Here is an 18,752-nt window from a genome sequence, read left to right as displayed (position 1 = left end):
AGTTCCAACTCAGCCAAACCAGACGGAAGCGGGAGGAGCTGAATGTGTCACGTCACGGGCCGTTTCTATTGGTTTAGAAGAGAACCGCAGCAGCGCCAGGAACTGGAGAGCCCGAGCAACAAGAACAGATAGAAGCCAGCAGGAAAAGAAAGAGCAAAGGGGGTTAGACCGAGGGAACATTTACCAATTACGGGTGTGTGTGCAGCGAATGGTCAACCGCTGTCTTTCTTTAATCTCTTTTTAAAATATCAGTAAAGTTTATTGATAAATTACAACTCTGTTTCATTTTTTGTTGCAAAGGGAGGTTAGGAAAATCAAGAAAAATAGCGAGGATGTTGGTCCCCGCGGGAAGATAATGAAGAGGCTGCGTGTTGTGTTGGTGTGCCTAATTGTAGCTCTCCTGTGCTGGTAAGTTCAATTTTGCTTTCCATTTCATTCCCGGTAACTACTTCGTTCGCTAACATCTTAATAGCCACGATTAATTTATGAATTCTGTAGTCACTGCTCTGTCCTGCCCGCTGCGTTGCTATTATTTTCAGCTAGCTGCATTTTACAGTTTTGCTGCCGAGATGGGATAAGCCATGAGAAGGCCCAATAGGGCTGTTGTAGCTTACTGGTCGTTAGTTAACGTCAGACTCATCTGAGTGTGATGTAGCTTGTGAACTTGTTTGAATAGTAATGTTAGCTAGTAACCAAATTAGATGGACTAGCTAATGTATGCTGGCTGGCCAGCTCTCAAGCAGCCATCTCAATTAATGAGAAATCGAGACACATCTACCCCTAGTGAGCTACCGTAGCTACCTAGCGAGGTAGCAATATGGTAAAGCTGTTGCACTATTTTGACAAGATGATGACATTCGCAGATTCAGTCTGACGTTAGTTAAAAGATGCATAACATGGAAATATTAATTGGTTTCGCGCTTTTACAGTTACTGTTAATATGCGACTTTTATTGCCTAATGTTATCTAACGTTGTGTTAGTTCTCAGGCGACCATTTCCACGTATTCATAAAAGCCATCCTACAGAGCTAGCGCCAATACCATCCGACTGTTAGTTAACTAACGACATTATTTAGATAAGCAACTACCTGGCAATGTTAACTCACTTGTACCTCTACTAGTTCACAAGTTGCCTTGCCAGCATTGATGGCATAGCTACGGTTAGTTAAGCATCCAACTAGCTTGTCAAGCTAGACAAGCTTTATTCTTTAGCAGTAACGTTAGCTAGATTGCAAAGATATAAATTCGCCGTCAGCTAACGCTAGCCGGGTACGTGAGTTCGATCCTTAGTTCGTATCCCTCGCTAGCTTGCATTTGAGTGAGCAGTCGGTGAATCAGCCAACATCAGTGGCGAATCTATTTAGCCAACCCTAGGCCTAGCTTTGAGGGGTATTGACGCAGGTACTTCTAGCGGCCGTTACCTGGGTCAAATCAATATATCACTAGCTTGTTAGGTAGGTACAATTAACAGGGTACTTGGGATTAAAATTCGTGATTGTAGTCTTTGTTTTTGTCTCACAGTCGTGTTTGCTGTTATAATAAATAATATTTAACTGAAGTTAGTAGTATAAAAAGCAGTAGAAGTGCTGTCACGCCCACTTTCTTAACTGACGTTAACTAGACTAATGTTGCAATGGGTGAAAAGGACCAAAGTCAAAGATCTGTCATAGCACAGCCCTCTTGCTTGTTTTTGGGGGTTGTTCTTGTCTGAAAATTCATCGTTAATATAATAATAGGATGGCTGGTCGGTTTTGTCACCTCAAGTCCAAAGTGTGCAGCTTGTTGTCCAGTCTCTATTGATATGCAATATAAAATTGACAGCTTTATAGAAAATATTAACTTGCTATGTTTGACGACAACTCTTTTTAAAACTGAAATTGCCTTTACATTGGTTATATTTATTGAGCTGCCGTCTTATTGACAGTGTACTGTACAGTTTGGTTACTCTCTATTACACGACAATGTTCACGCCAGCGTGAAAGAACTGTATTCATGAAAAAAGCAGGTCCTTCAGTTATGACCGATGCATATACAGTTTCCTATAAATTCCCGAAATCTGTAGCTGTAAATACAGGTCATAATCGCAATTTCGGTTCTTTTTGGCCTTAATTTTGCTGGAAGATGTAACTTAATGATCTAGAACAACTTCAGTCCTGGATCGAATTGATTTGTGTCAGTAAAAAGCATGATGTCATTTTCTTTTAGTCATATTGATCACATCATGTTACATTACATTCATTTGGCAGACGCTTTTATCCAAAGCGACGTACAAGAAGTGCATTTTCATGATCGTAGACAACTGCTGAACACGGGTTCAGTAAGGTACAATTACTTATTTTTTACAGCCATTTCTAGCTGAGAACAATGAACACTATCCTGGTCTAACATCTGCAGAGCCAAACTAGGCAGAAGATTAAGCTAGAGTATTAGGACAAATACAATTTACCAAGAAGTGCAGGGATGGGGCAACATGTAACAGTTGGGGCATCATGTGTATTGTAAGCAGTTACGCATTTGTTTTCGGGACACAATTGTAGATGATTTAGTAAAGACGCCTTACTAAACTGTTCCAGTAAGAAAACACAAACAAAACATTCATTCGCAGAAGGTCAATCATGATTAATAAGAAAAGTGCCAGGTCTTTCCCTTAAATTGTTGAATAAATACTTCAGGTAACCCAGAGTTTTGTGATAAAATAGGTTGGGAAAATGCTATTTATTTGTTTCATCTTCATATTGAAATTAAAATTGAGTAATTATGACAAAATATAACTGCCTTACACCTATAAATAAATTTAAATCTATATATCGGTCTCGTTGCAACTTGGGAAGTTTCAGAGTGATTGCTGTTGAATATTTATTGCACATTTGTCACTGATGTACAGTGTAGCCCTGTGTTAACAGGCTTCAATCGGTCCTGCAACGAAGTGAAAGATACATTCTGTGGTTCTGTTATCAGAATGCTAATTTATCAGTTATAATCATAATCTGGTTATAGCCAACGGCAAGTAACTGCTAGGGAATGCATACCACAGTGATCAATTTCAAAATACTGTTTATTAGAATTTCTAAAAAGCCTCTATGTATGCGTGCGAGTCTTACAGCATTTGTATGAAGAATTTTCTGCGACACGATTAAGTTTTGGAAGTAAAATGCCTTGTCATCTACAGCATGCTTCTGTATGTAGGGAACAGACGTTGCCCGTTTCTGAGTTTTGTGTCTTTAGCAGCCCTTTAGAGCTCAGATTACTTGTCAGCACAGTTCTCTTCTCATGATTTGAATGTCAGGCTATGTATGTAGCTTGCTGGATCGTAGGCCCGTATCGTCATTTAAAACGACCAAGTAAAGTATGTCGTGTTTTCCATTCACTTTGTATTTGAGGAAAGGAGGAGGGTTTTCGGTGGTATTTAAAGGTAATCTTCTGACAGTCAAATCATGTCACTGTAGTCTTTTCACCATTCATCTTGGGATCCAGTAAGACTTGCTGTTCATGTTTGGACATGATTCATCATTCAACAGAACATCTCTCAACATAATTTTGCAAGACCAGTATACCAGTATGTTTAGGACACATATAGGCCGACAATCCATATAATTAAATTAAAATACTGAAATATATTTTGACTTCATACATTTGTCCCTATTGCCATTATTATACTTTTTACCTGAAGTAGTCTAACTCCAGATTGATTTGTGAGTTTTTATCAATTAGTTTTTCCCCTTAGGTCACAAAAAACACAGAATTTTAAAAGTAACAAACCATTGCTTACTTTTTTTTGGTGATCACAAAGCAATACAGTACCGAGCTCCGTTTTGAACATGAATATTGATGCAATTAATTGTATAGTGCAAGTCCACTTACAGACACAAACCACTAAGTTTGCTTCTGAGACGTGTTTTCGGTGTGTGGCTGAAAGTGAGTTGAAACCTTACCCGGTTTTGCGGAAATAACCACTTGCAGTATTATGAGTGGAGCACTGTAGATTTCTTTGTGTGTGGGGTTAATTATTCAGAGCACCGTTCCCTTTTTACGGCCGGCCTTTCCTTTCCTGCCTCTGTTGTGTACGCGGCGGAGCAGAGCACTAAAGATGGCCGGAACGCAGGGGCTCGTTCCTTCGCTCGTACGGCAGTGCGTGCTGAGCGCCGGGGCTAATGGACGCACGGTGAGGAGCCCACCCTGCTCTCCGACAGCAAACCTGCAGACGCACGGGCCTAATAACAGCCACGGACGCTGTCACACGATAGCACGCGTTTCTCAAGTGCCAGTTATAACGCCCCTCTGAGATGGGACGTTAAAGCAGTTGGGGTGATTGCAGGGCCCCGGTATCAGCAGAGTGAGAGGTATGTTGTTTGGTGCCACAGCGGGGAAAGTGATGATTAAGTTTTTGAAAAGCCCACCGCCCATCCCCCCCCCGCACACACACGCAGGCTTTAGAATGCCTGTGGTTTGCTGTGGAGACACCCTCTAGATGTCTCGAGTCAGCAAGATCATCTTCCCTCTTGTTTGTCCATTTTGACATGCAAGCAGTGGCTTGTTACATTTTAGTGTGGATGCGAGGAGGAAACATCTTTTTATTGTTGTAAACAGTAATAAAAAGTCGCTGGCTGATATTACACACTGTTCCACTGCATTTATGTTGTTGTCCTCATTCAGACAATCATAAGTGAATTGGTTAAGGTGGGGAAAAAAGACATGCCATTTTATGGTAATCAAATGACTTTATCCTAAAGAATCACTGTCCTGATTCGACAGGCTTCAGTTTTGTTTGTGGAAGCCTTAAGGAAACTTAAATGACACTGATTTCATTCCGGTTAAAAAATTGCAGTATTGTACTTGTTAAAGGAACCTTTGGATTAGCTTTAGGATCCTAAGACAATCACACATATTATGTGAACCTGTGAACACCCAGCGGAAAGCAAAGTGGAGTAGCACGTGGTTGCTTAGTTTCTAAAAGTAACCTTTTAAGTGTTTTACACACATTAGCTTGTGCTGTTATTATGTCACGTTTTTAAGGAGGTTGTAGAGTAGAGAACTGGAGATTGTATCGTTCGTTAATCAACATTCCTATTGTATTTTGAAGGCGATGTATTTTGTTTATTCTCGACGGTCTGTTCATGCAAATTAAGTGCATCAAACTGGTTTGAACAGTTCAATCTTGCCGCTGCTTGTCATGTTTTGAAAGTGCAGTATTGACGGAGTGCTAATTGATGGTAGAATGGAAGCCCACAGGTATTGTGTATTGTTTGTCCTGCCCTTCAGGGAAGTCGATCTTGTTAGATAACATGGAAGAACTGAACAGTGACAGTTTTGTTTTGTGTGTTACTGACCACATTTTTAGCTTCTTCATTCTGAATGCCTCCATTATGTTCTTTGACACGTGGTGGACATTTTGTACCCTTTAATGACACCAGAATGTGCAGAATTATTCTTACTCAAGTATGCGCAGTGTAAGTATTGCAGGTTTCTGCACAGTGTGTGTAGTTATGCAGTTGCATGCACATAAACTTCACAAAAGCTCAAGAAGCCATGTAACACTTTCCTTATTGAAGTTCATTTTTGAGTAGTCCAACATAGGTGGACATAGTAGTTTGAACATTCATTTCCAAAAGCAAATCCAGGGGGCCATTCTGGTTCTACCCCTTCCCCTCCCAGCCTTTTCCGTTGCTGAGAATGCAGTGTTCCGTCTCTGCTTCTCGTCACTGTTTTGTGTCCATGTGCCTCAGCTGAACTCTGTACAGGAAGTGTTGTCTGACAGTGCTCCCCCATGGATCTCCATACTGGGGGCTCAGCAGGCTCTTTCTTTGCATGAGCCAGTTATGAGCACACAGGGCTTAAGAGAATAGGCGCCTTTTTCCACTCTTCCTCGACACGCTAATAAACTGCAGTAGGTTTAGCTGAATGTATTTTAGCCATGGTTTCACAAGTTACGTAGATTGGATCACAGTAAAACGTTTCGTATGGGGCAACTAGAACAATCCCCGGCTGTCATTCATGCACTTACCAAGAATCGAGAAATGTAGCTAAAATATCAGAAGGTATAAATATTTGGGCTAATTAAGTGATGAAAGCCAGAAGTTGGCATGGAAACCAGAAATGGATATGGCCTTCGTTGCCCACCTCTGCTTCAGATTCTCTCAATCTTCGCAATAACTTCCTCCGGAGTGTTGGTTTCTGTTGATCTCTGATGATCTGAGACAGTTCCACTGCATTTCTGTTCGTTATAATAATTGATAACATCGGCAGCATGCTTTTTTTAGTGCTGTGATATGATCAATTTGAAATGTTCTTAGAAAATTTTGCAACGTATGCAGTTTTGTAGTATCGTTGTCAACAGTGGTTTTATTGTTTTTTACCAAGTGAATATTAAAAATGTACACAGAAACAGTATGATAAAGGATTTGCGATGTAACTTCAAGGTGAATTGTCTGTTTTGAATGAAACTCTCGCCATTTCATTAAAAAACGCGACGTGACGCTGAAAATGTGCAGAGATGTTTGTGGAAACACATAATTTCTTGATTACCTGTTTTGCCTCCCTTTCTGTAAGCACTGAATTATTTAAAAGGTCAACCCTTGGCAAAGGGTAGTAGCTCATGTTCTGATTTACTGAGGAAATGTATTTAAAGTGGGGGGTTGTCTAGATTTATGTGAGTGGCTGGCCACATAGGTTCAGTTATGATGCCTCTCTGAACGGGCTTACTCAGAGGCTTCAGTGGTAAAACCATGTGCAAATAGTTCCTGAGTTAATGGTCTGTAATTTCCATAATCCAAAACGTAGGATGATCCAAGATCTGATTGCAAACTGTAGATGATGTAAGAAGAGAAGTGAGTATTCAAAACAAGCACGGGTTATATAACACTGCATTTCCTGGTTTGAGCCTTGCTCTCCCCCCCACCCCCCCCCCCCCCTTTTTAAAAGACATGAGTGGAAGTGCATATTTCCTTGTTTTGGGTAGTTTCTAAACCTGTTTCCTTGCAGAGGAGCTTCTGATTCTCTCATTGTCCACTCTAGACACTCTGTTTGTAAAGTCATCTTTTCAGTGGTGAGAGCTGACTTATTTCCTGCTCCCCTGGTCTCGTAATCTTTTTAATGGCTTCATTCAGGGATTTACTGTGGTAATTTGAATGCACACCTAGGCTGTATTTGAACAGGGACATACAAATACGTTTGTCCACTGTTCTTTTAAACATTTGTTTGTTGACCGGGTTCTTGTCAAATTTAGTTTTTTTTTAAAGCTCTAACCAAATTGTTCTTGAGACATTGTCACCAGTGAACTGACATTTTAATGTCCCGGAAATGGTGCTGAGGAATGCAAACTTGAACTGAAACACTTTTTTTTACAAAAAGTGAAGGATAATTTCTAAACAAACATGTTTGCAGGCAAAACGTATTTTGTGCAGACGTCCATCCGTCGCTCTGCTTGTGCACTTAACGGTGCTCTGCACCGGAATACTGAACGGGGGGTTATCAAAACATAATGGTCTGATCAGCCGGGGCTGTGCCGGGCTGCGTCTGTCTCGGCGCGCATTGTTCTCGCCCGCAGACCGTGGGGAACGTGAGCCCTTTTTGGCGAGGCAGTGGCCCGGGGCAGTGCCGACCGGGCAGATCCTACGGCACTCAAACGCCTCCTGTTGACGTTGGCGGCGGACGAAAACAGGGCCTGTTTTGCCTTGCCGGTGCGGAAAACCTTTCGGCGTTCCGGTGCGTCCGGGGGAGCGCTGCCAAGTGTGGGGAGTTAGCGAGGACGCTCAGCGCCGCCCGGAAAGGCCCGGAAACCGCGCCGCGGCGGCTGCGATCGCGGCGGCCCCCAGTCACAGCCGGGTTACCGTTGTCTAGCGGAATCCTATGGAGAAACAGTGCCGCAGAGCGCGCAGCTGTCTGGCTGATACGAGCAGCTGCAGGCTGGCGCTGGAGCCTGCGATACTCCCTCAGTGCTGCTCTCCGGCTCTGTGCTGAGCAGGGCAGCTGCGTGCGTCTGGTGAGGCCTGGCCTTCTCTGATGCCCGGCCTGGTCTCACAGCAGCTGTCCTGTCCCTTGCCCTGTATGACACGCCCGGCAAACCCATCCCAGGCACCGGGCGCATTAATCCTCCCCGACCGCATCTGCTGCAGAACGGGCCGTTTATAGCCTCACCACGGAGTTCGTGGGAGGAATTATTTTGGGCCAGAATGGTGCGGACTGGTTTTTTTTCAGGGCTTGTTTTGCGGGTGTGACCGGAGGGAGTGTTTGCTCTGCTTCGGCGCGGGACTGAATTGGGCTTTCAGATCGCATTAGGTCCCATGACTGAGTTTCTCAGGCTCTTCCCAGGGCCACTGGGACCTCTTTGATCCCCGCCCGAGGGCTCTTCCTCTCCCCGGCGTCCCGGCTCCTGCTCCGGCTCTCCTTATTATTACAGCAGCGCTTCCTTCCCCAGTCACAGTTACTTCTACCCTGAACCTGAAGATGAATGCAGTCATATTTACTCACCCTGAACCTGAGGATAAATCCCGTCTTATTTACTCACCCTCAATCTGAAGCTGAAACTAGTCACGGTTACTTACACCCTGAACCCTGAGGATAAATACAGCCTTATTTATCCAACCTAAACTTGAAACCACTGATCAAAAGTTGATTTGAAATGAACTTGATTTACTTTACCGTAAACCTGAAGCTAAAACCAGTCTCATTTACTCATCCGATGCGAGAAGGACATACTGTGACCCATTCCCTGAATCTGAGGCTAAAAGGAGACTGTTGCTTACACCCTGAATCTGAGCCTGATCACTGAGTCTGTCTGTGCCTGCACTCTGAGTCTGTGGAGGACTCCTAATGGCTGCTTGAACAAGGGTTAATTATTATTTTCCTTTGAGCTCATAATCCCCACTCTCCACTCCCTGCCTTATTAACTGTCATTTCTCATTTCTGGTAAGGGGGTGCTTAATGCTTCATTAGTGCTGTGAAAGCTGTTTGGTTGAGCATTTTTAAATGGACGGTATTGAAAACAGCCTTTCATCCGGGACGGGGGGGGGGGGGGTGGGGGTGCAAAATGATAGCTTGGCAATTGCAGATGTTTCCCATCATGGCTGTGGCTCGCAGTGCGTAGTGGTGAGTGCACTTTCTGGAAACCGTTCATTTTAATCATCGCATCATCGGAAAGGGTTTGCTTCCTGCAATGTGTTTATGATCCTCAAGTGATGAGACTCGGATGCCAACAGGGAACAGTTTGCCCTCAGCCTGCCATGGCAAAGGCTGACAGTGCAATAACAGTGTCGGGTAGCAGCAGTGAACTGTCGATTCTGAAAGTGAAGTGAACTTTACTGCTCCGGAGCAAAGTGCCAGGTGTGGCGCGTGTGTGAGGGGGGTTTCCATTTTTCGAGGTGCATGTGGTCTGCTGACTGGCAAGAGCCATTTTGGCTCTATGATCAGGATTTGCACCGAGGCAGGCTTTGCTTCTCCACAGGCCTCTGCAATGTTCCCGGGTTGCACAGAAACGGTTCTGCCGTATTGAGCCGCAGGAAGCTTCGTTTGTGGCGGCTGGGAGGAATGTTTCCTGGGCCCTGCTGTTGCCACGGGCCCTTTCCTCTCTCTGTTGGACCCCGGGACCTCGTGCCAGCGGAGGGTTGGCAGTGAGTGCCGTTGCCAGGCTGGACTGGTTTCGGCAGGGGTAGAACTTGCTGTTCTCTCATTAGCCCCGAGATAAAATACCTGCTCGGCGTTCCTGGCTGCCCCAGCACATGTAAGGACATCATCTGCACCGACTGGATTGAGCACCACGAAATATGCAAATTACCTGTGCATCGGTCCAGGGCTGCAGCCTGGTTTTCTGTCTGATGCCACATTGGATTGTGGTCCGCTCATAAGTCTCATTCTAATAACAGAATATAAATCAAAAATATCAAAACATTTAAAATTCAGAGTAATACTTTGTGTTAACGGCTGAAAAGCATGTAGCCTACAGATGCTACATGTGAAAGAAAAGCTGAGTGATAGGACCTTTAGTTTCACTGTATGTGACCACGAGGACCTGCAGTAACCCTGCCGTGCAGTTAGCGTAGCTTTTCTGGCTTAGTGCTCAGTCCACACGCTAACGCGCATGCAGTCACGGCTGTGTGTCGTCTGCACCCGCGCTGTGCTGCAGTCGATCATTTGGATATTGCATCCACATGTACTCTTCTAGCGCTCGTGATTACAACTATGTCATGGTGTGGCGTTGTAGTGAGAACCTTAATGTACTGAGACCAGTAATATCGATGCTACTGTTTGTGCATTAGCATTGCATTAGTTTAGCCACGCCCACAGCCAGGCGGTGATGTACAAGTGACGGGGATTAAGAGGGATGAGCTGGATTTGGGGGGTGTGGCATCTTATGCATGCGGAAGGCTGACAGATGAGAGCGCACCGCCTTCCGAGTCAAAGACGGAATGTTTTTTTTTTTTTTTGTTTTTTTTTTTGGCTTGAGCCCGTGCCCAGCCTCGCGCTGTCCTACTTTCCTAGCCTTGCCCTGGCAGTCTGCCCTGCAGGCTCCACATCCAGGCTCCGCATCCAGGCTGCGTCCGGCCACGTGGCCCTTCAGCGCCCGCTGGAAAAAGAGCCCCTCCTCCCCCTGACACCACACCGCCAGGCCTCCCCAGGACTCTGCCAGCGCTGGCCGGGAGGCCGGGCCGGCCGGCAGCTCCGGCCAATCGGTGGCCACTTCCGCTGCGATGGGCGCAAATGTCAGGGGCTGTTCCGCACAGGCCTAATCTTTTAATCCAGCCCCCCCCCCTCGCCCCCCCCGCGTTCTCTTCTCTCTGATGAAACGAGGAGGGTTTGTTTATGGGCTCATACAGCCGTGTCTAATTTTCTTTTTCTTTCTGTCTTTTTTTTTTTTTTGATCTGATACGGGATGAAGGATTAATGAACCATAGCCGTGGCCTTTTACAATAGATCCCGGTCTGTGCCAGAGGTTCTGATCCTCAGATGTGGGCAGATGGGGGTTGTGTGAGGGCAGGGCTCAGATACCTTTTCAAAAAGGGATATTTCACTCGTTGTGAACCACAGTCGAAATGTTGGGATATAAAAAGCTCTTCTGTAGTTCTGCCTGTTCAGCACTTGGAACAGAATATTTCACAGCTGGAGGCTTTATGTGACTTTTAAATGGTGCAAAATATCTTTTTATTCTAATCTGTTTCAAACCTGGAATTAAGTAGCAGAGCCGGTTTTTATTTTAAATACCGTAAACCATAGACGTTCATTTACTGCTCAGGCCTGGGCATTAAGGCTTAGCCTAGCTGCTCTATCGTTATTGAAAGGTGCTTCTCAGTAATGATATAGCCAAATAATAATAGCTTTTTCTCTGGAGATTGAGTCCCTGAAGAACAGCTAAATCATTGGACATAATTTCAATCAATATTTGGTCTGAGTGATTTACACTTAATTCAATTTTTAATTTAACAAAATAATCCGTCATTTATTGTCATTACTGTTATTGACTTACATTGTGAACATTTTGGACAAGTCATCTTGGTTTCTGGACAAGCAAAGAAGAAAAGTTATTTCTGTCATATTCATGTTTCTGTTAATGTGTTTCTAGTGGTTTCCCCATTCGCTTGTCCTCTGAGAGCGAAAACAGCTCATAAAAAACATTTATTGGGTCTGTGAAAGAAAATGTCAAAGTTTCTTGTTTGTTTTGTTTATAATAGTCCTTTTGATCAGATGCTCTTTAAATAATTTGCTTGGCGTGTTCTTGTCCTGAAAGACTAGCGGTGGCGGACTTTCTGTTGTTTTATTTCGGTACACGTTGCCTGGCCTCAACCCTGACTTCGATGTCACATGCATTCCTCGGAGCGATTTTCTGACTAACGGGTTTTCTAACTTACGACTTGGCCGCGGAAGGGAGAGCGAAGGTCGCAGAGCCCCCCTCTCTGCGCGCTCCGGTCCTTGCATCTTTGGGAGAGCTGGGGCCTGTAGATAGGCGGCTGCCGCGCTCTGTCTAATCATTAACCGGGGGGGTGACCACGCACACCGGGAGACGTGGCACTGTGCTCTGAGCAAGCCGTGGCCTTTACGCTCCCGACCGTAACTCACCGGATCTGGTGGGCCCAAGCCAAAATCCGCTCAGTCGAGCTGTGGCCCGTGGCAACAGACCTGCCATCAAAATCATGAGATCTTTCATGTGTCTTTTTTTCCACAATGAGCTAAACCTGATTGGTAGGTTTTTCTAAACTATGTTACGACCGGGCCTGCAGCTAGTAAAGTGAATATTCAAACTGGATTGTCAGTATAGGCTGCACATAACCATTAAGGGGAATAAAGAAACTAGAATAATGTGGTTAGAGGTTCAGGAGCATGCCTGGCAGCACTAAGATAACTAGGCTCATCCATCTCCTTCCTTTGCAAATGTAATATTTAAAAATGAGATTGGGACAACCTGCAGACTTGCTTCTGCAGTTCATTAAGCATGCAAAACGAAACGGTAAATTGTGTTAGCATAGAAGACATGCCTCAAAATAACCTTTTCAATATTACCGAACTCATCATGATTTGCAAAATTCACTGATCCCCTGTGGAGAATTGGGCAGCCATGTTGAATTGGGCTGGCCTACGACCAGCTAATAAGATTTTCTAAAAGAAATGACTTCAGAACCATCACAGCACTTGTTCAAGCTATACTTAGGAGATAGGTCACTTTAATTGTCTTAATTAAACAAATGAGATTACCATCTTCAGTGGGAGTTAAGCTACTGGTCTAACACGCTCTCAGTGAAGCACCCTAAAGCTGATGGCACACTATGAACATTTGTTACCTTCTCTGCACCTGGTGAGCTCAAAATGGCAGCTTTTACAGGAGAACTTGCACTTTGAACTGATGCACTTGTTGTACGTCGCTCTGGATAAGAGCGTCTGCGAAATGCCTGTAATGTAATGTAATGTAACTTACTTGGGGTGAACCTTTCTGTGGACCGACGATGGAGCATCATGGAGTCATGTGAAATTCGCAAGAAAAACATCTGAAGTGACTTGCTTGAATCCATCTGTTGTGGTCGCTGTGTTCCTTTTTGCTATTTGGGCAGGAACTGTGTTTGCAACTTAACATGCTTAATTTGTTCCTCCTGGGGCCTCAGTATGCACAGTCTGGCCTTCTGGGGGGCTAGAGCCATGTGTAGGGGGTGGGGGGGCACCCAGCCTTTGCCATGGCTTAGTCTGGAGCTGGCTAAAATGGACGAACCGAATTCCAGGGGCCTAAACGCCCCTCAGGCATCCGGCAGACGTGCCCGGCCGTGTGACCCTGGGCTCGAGCAGAGCTCCTGACCCCGTGGCCTCACTAAACTCTTCTGATCCCACAGAGAGTGGGGAAGGCTTCATTATACTGGGCCAGCCTTCTTTTATCTGACGGGGGCTTTGATGGGGTTAGGGTAATATGCTATGTGTAGGCTTTTCTCACAGTGGGGCCTAATATAAAATATGGTTCATATTTAATTGTTGATAAACTTAAAATGTGTGTATTTGGTTATATTGAAGTTGTGGTTATTTCATAAAAACTGCACTCTCAGAAAGCATTGCTGGTATGGAAAATGCTGTATATTTACAGATTTGGGGAACATCGGGGGTCCCACTGTGTGATCATTAACAATTTACAACGGCTCTCTTCCCATTGATCAATACGATACACGTGTTGGAATATAGCCTAATCACCAACTCCACTGCTTCGAGACGTCTGCTCTGGTGCCTTCAGTAGCCCCCATGGTGCTAAAAGAGGTAGGGGAGTTTGGCCATTCCAGTGCTGAGCTGGGGGGCGAATTTAAAACTCCACCAGGCAAGGGTATCGTTTGCTCTTGACACGGTGCTTTGAGCGGCACGCTAAACATTTTGTGGACCGAGCGGGCAGGGAGGCCTCGAAGTAGCCCTGCTGTGAAATGTGGATTCCTGGAAACTGTCGCCAGTGATTTGATGGCGGAGATCGTTGTTCGATTTACCTCACAGTGCTCCCTTTTCAGAACTGCGTTTTGACCTTGACTGTGATGGCGTGATGTAGAAAAGCGGTACTAAGGTGTTTTCTGGAGTTTGGGGGACTTTTTTACGTGTCCGAGACGAGGTTCGCTTTGGGTTTGGCGCCCGGCCAAAAGGCCTTTCAGCCAGTGCCGCAGGCCGCTGCTCCGCTGAAGCTCAGCTGGGGCGCTTTAGCGTGAGCTTCTCACTTTTTTTATGCCAGAAGTGGGCTAACTAGAACACAAACAAATGCTCGCATGGGCCGTTGGTCTCTCCCCCTCCCCCCCCCCCCCCTCCCCCCTCGCATGGGGCCCCGCAAGAGCAGGAAACGAGACGCAGCTGATCTGCTGACTCAAGCCCGAGCTTCGCTTTCTTTAAGCTGCACTGGAGAGGCCCGATATCCCTTTACTTAAAATACCGCTCTGCGCTCTCCATGAAGCAGGCCTTTTTCTCCACAGATGCACGCGTTTATGCAAGCCTCAAAAATGCTTCGCATTTCTGAAAAATGCCTTTCAATGATAGCCTTGATAGGTTATTTTTCACAATAAATATTTGTTGATAAATATATTTTTTTTTGTTAGAATTTTTGTGTTTTGCTATATGAGTTGAGGTTAATTCTTGAAACTCATTAGAAAATGGGGTGGTTGTTGAGAGGTCGCCTTTCTCCTGCATAATGGCCTCTTTAATTGAGTGCAGTTTCAAGGGCTCCTGACGCAGGAACAGTTTGTACTTGTGTGGGTGTGTATGTGTGCTGGTTGTCGAGTAATGAGCTGGTGGAGGCGGACATCTTGGCTCCAGCTCTACACACGACTGTTGCATCTTCCTTAGCTCTGCACACCTGCAAAGTAGCCCCACTCTCCCTGACAGGTGTAATCACCGCTACTGCAGATTCAGGTCCAGTCATGTACTGAGCTTCCTCATGAATGGAAACCTGGGAGCAGGTGACTAGATTTGGAATGCCATTTTACTTGCCGGTGTAGAGCATGGTATGTGTCCCTGTTGAGTGGAGGGCTGCTCCTACTGTATGTAAATCTATCTATGGCTTGGGGCTCTCTGTCTACCGTATGTTATGGAAATGCAAACAGGAATGTCAAAAGGCGTGTTTCCTCCTTTTGACCTACTCATCTAGCAGCTTCTTTCATGCGCAGCTAACACAGACTGAACTTGCTCTGAAACCTAATTTGCCCCACATATGTCATTCATATGCCTGTAGCTTTCACATGCTTATGATGTTCCTTCATGGCACAGATGGATTTGATCTTCACAGTAGGGTTTTCACTGAAGCCATCTAAGGCCTTGTGCCTCTTTTGTCGGTACAGTAGTCTCCGATTGGTCAAGGCAGCTGAATTGACAGGGTGCTGTAACTAGGCTTGCCTTGGCCAATCAAAGCCTTTCCCCGATGGTCATCTGTCCACCTTTCTATTTTTTACTCTGAACTCAACACTGTTGCCCACTGTGGCTCATCTCTCTGCAGCTGCTTTGAGTAGATGTTATTGTCTCCAATTTGTTTTTTGCGGAACGAGAGTTACATCCTGATCTTTGAGTGCTGGAGAACTCATAATTGCGTAACTGGTGTAGAAACACCTGCTCAAATGTACCGCACATTAGCTAATGAGTAAGAGGTTAGCAGCGCTGAAGAGATTTGATCAGTTGGCTGCAGGTGAAGAGGTCAGGCCTACTTCTGGCTGAGGACCTTGTTTATGAAGGCCTAGCACAGTACGTACCATTAAGCCCATGTACCTGTCATCATGGCTGCTTCCACTTCTGCTGTTATTTGACCATGGTAAAGAAAACAAACTGCTGTGCAGTTTGTCTGTAACATTACAGCAGTGAAGTAGAAGAAAAGCAAAAAAATTTTGAGTTTGATAAAATGAGTACAGCACAAAAGGGTGCAATAAACCAAGTGAAACATGAACTGCTAAATTGAATACTTTGTGATTAACTCCTTATGTTACATTCATGCATTGTCAAAGTGTAGTGAAAGGTTTGGCCCTGAACACTGCGTTGCAATATAGTAGTTGATGCGTGGTTAATATTGTCCCCAAAAATGTTAATTTACCCCCTCATTGGATTTGCAAAATTCAAGTATTGGAGACTTCATAAATGTTTCTGCCAATGCAAAGTAATGTCAGTACTGTGATGTTTCTGATTGCCATACTGGCTGATTCAGCTCATTTCAGCCACATTCGTCTGCATACATTGTGTGTGCATACGGTAAACAAGGGGAAAAAGTTGTGTGTCATTGATGTGGACTTTACCAGTACGTTAACCTTTACATGCTTGACATTTGAAGCGGTGCTTATTCTAAAGCAAAGGCTCTATCTTTAGCTGTGCTTATATTAACTCTGGGCCCTTATGTATGTATAATATTTGCATGCTGGGTTTCAAATTTCTCAGAGTCAATATTTCACGCCTGTCACCCCATATGGAATCACCATATATGTATGCGTGTGACACGCCGATATGTTCACATCGAAGTATGTGATCCACAGATCATGTGTCCACGTGTGCGTCAAACAAGGTCAACTTATCCATCATGGTCAATGAAACGCTCCCATAATAGAGACTGTGTTGGCTGACTGCTGGACCTTGGACCTTTAAGGTATCTTGCCTGTGAAGAAGAACTGCCTTTGTGGCTCTGTGCTGTAGGCTCAAATGAATTCTTCATTACACACGAGAGGGATATTGTGAGCGGTTTGGCTTTTCCTGGGTTAAGCTAAATAAAGAATGCATCTGTACGAGCAGGCGGATGGTAACGTAAACACAATTATTAGAATACCTGCACTTGCAGGGCAGTGTTTTGCGCAGCAAGCTGTGGACAGATAGCACAGCTCTGTCTGTGAGCCCTCTGAGGGGTGAGCTGCCTACATAAACACACATGTATGTCTGCACTCATGTAACTTCCCAGAAGTGGCTTGAGGGGGAGTAGACGGTGTGAACGTGTGTATTCTGGTCCTCAGGTTGGGGTGACATTGATGGCTTGTCAAGGTGAAGTTCTCAGGTTTCCCTGGGTGACTGAGGTGACAATCGCAGGCCCCAGCTGTTTCCCGCACTCTACCGCCTGACGGACGGGCTCCGTAACCACGGCGATGTGGGCAGCAAACCTGTCCTGTGCCTGACCAGAGAACTTCGCTCTCACAGACCCGGGAAAAACGGCCTCCTGTTTGTCTTAGGAATGAATCGCCGTCCGTAATGCAACTTTGGATTGCAACATATTTGGCTGCCGCTGTGTAAACAAGCACTTTTTTTCGGTAAACCGAGATGCCCGATATGCATTAGCATCCGTCCATTTAAATTGCTGTTGGAAGTAAACAAACAGCCTGGGCCGTGTGTGTGTGTGTGTGTGTGTATAAGGGTTCCATCAATTTCCCCTGCAGCCTCAGGTGCTCATGAATGCAGGCTATTCACGGTTGGTTTCTTAGAAACTCGGCCCTGCTTCAGACTACGTCTTCTTCCCCCCCCTTCATTCGGGACCTCTTTTGCACGGTGACAGTTTGACCGATCACTGAACGGCGCGGCAGTGTGCCGCCGTGTCTTCACCGTACCTGGAAACTAGACACACAGTATAAAGGCCCAGGTGGGCCCGATATATAAAAACTGTATGCCTGCCCGGAGCTAAGTGCTAACGTCGGACGTTAATATTACGTCCGTTTGGGTGTTAACAGGTGTCTGTTGCTCAGGTCATTTTGATCTATGCCTAATGGGTTTTAGGCGCAAGCTATAGTATTGACTGCTGCTGTAATTACTTGAGTTGCCACCCTCAATGCAGAAAGATAAGGATGCCCCCCCCCCCCATCATAAAATTTGGGGCGACATGTTTGAAAGGTTACTGTGTAAAGGATAGACAACAGTTGACAACATTCGGGCCTCTGACAGGCACCGACAAACACACACCCTTCAGCAGTGCTTGCAGCGATGCCTGCTGCCACTCCGATCCGGCATGTCTCAACCATTTCACGTGAAACTGGTTTGATTTTATTTATGAATAAGTTATTCCCACGTTTGTGGAAGACCTTGAGTGTTTATGGAACTTTGTGTAGGAAAATATGGAACAAATTGCTTCCTGTATTGATTTAATAAGGAACACATTTTATTCTTCGATGCCGGACGATTACATAATATAAGGGATGATTGGCAATCCTAGTAATTACAATCCAAGTGAATTATTTCATTTTGACAATAATGTATTGTTTTGAGCGAACACATCAGTAAGACAGCGCATTTCTCCATCTGAAAAACATGGTATTTGCTCAGCTTAGCCTCAAACGTTTTCTAAGAAACCGAGCAAGTTTCGCAGCATGCAAATTAGTTCACACTTCTATGCAGCTGACTTTACGTGTGAATATCTGCCCTAGTGAGTACCTGTTTCAGTTAACACCTTTGTTAATGGAACGTTTTGGGCAGTGCAGCCGTTGGAAGGCTTCTGCCCTGGGTTCAGAGAGAGGGAGGAGGCCCGGTGGGACACTCGTGTTACTCAGAAGACCTTCACTCGGATGCCATGCCTCCGGCCTCCACATCACTTTGACTTTAACCCCCCTGATAAGATAAAGAGGGCCTGGGCCTCCCTGCTGCCTGGCTATCCTGCTGCCTTATCTCCCAGGTCGTTTTTTTTTTGCTTTTTTTCCGGACTTTTCCTTTAGGCCGTGCACACACTTCCTGAAAAAGCAGGTCACATTTGTGCCAGATTTAACGTTTTCACCTCCTTGTGATACGACTCACCCGCTCTCAGCTGTCTCAGACCTTGGCTAAGGTATCTGGGCTCAGAGCAAGAGTCGGCCTCCCTTTTAATATGGCTAAGTTTAATG

The 18,752-nt window shown here is 45.1% G+C and overlaps 1 protein-coding gene across 4 annotated transcripts in view; it reads left to right on the top strand.

Annotated features, from left to right (window-relative positions):
* The first annotated feature begins 48 nt into the window (after nucleotides 1-48).
* Nucleotides 49-18,752, top strand: part of suco (SUN domain containing ossification factor) — a 38,974-nt gene continuing 20,270 nt past the window's right edge. For all 4 annotated transcript variants that reach the window (XM_035414028.1, XM_035414030.1, XM_035414029.1 and 1 more), the window contains exons 1-2: nucleotides 49-193; nucleotides 301-408. In XM_035414028.1, coding sequence (XP_035269919.1) covers nucleotides 356-408 — 53 coding nt within the window. In that variant the 5' untranslated portion in view covers nucleotides 49-193; nucleotides 301-355. The remainder of the gene's footprint in view (nucleotides 194-300; nucleotides 409-18,752) is intronic.

Source organism: Anguilla anguilla, chromosome 4, assembly GCF_013347855.1.
Source record: "Anguilla anguilla isolate fAngAng1 chromosome 4, fAngAng1.pri, whole genome shotgun sequence".
Lineage (NCBI taxonomy): Eukaryota > Metazoa > Chordata > Actinopteri > Anguilliformes > Anguillidae > Anguilla > Anguilla anguilla.
The sequence above is the reverse complement of the archived record's forward strand: the minus strand, read 5'-3'. Positions and strand labels throughout refer to the sequence as shown.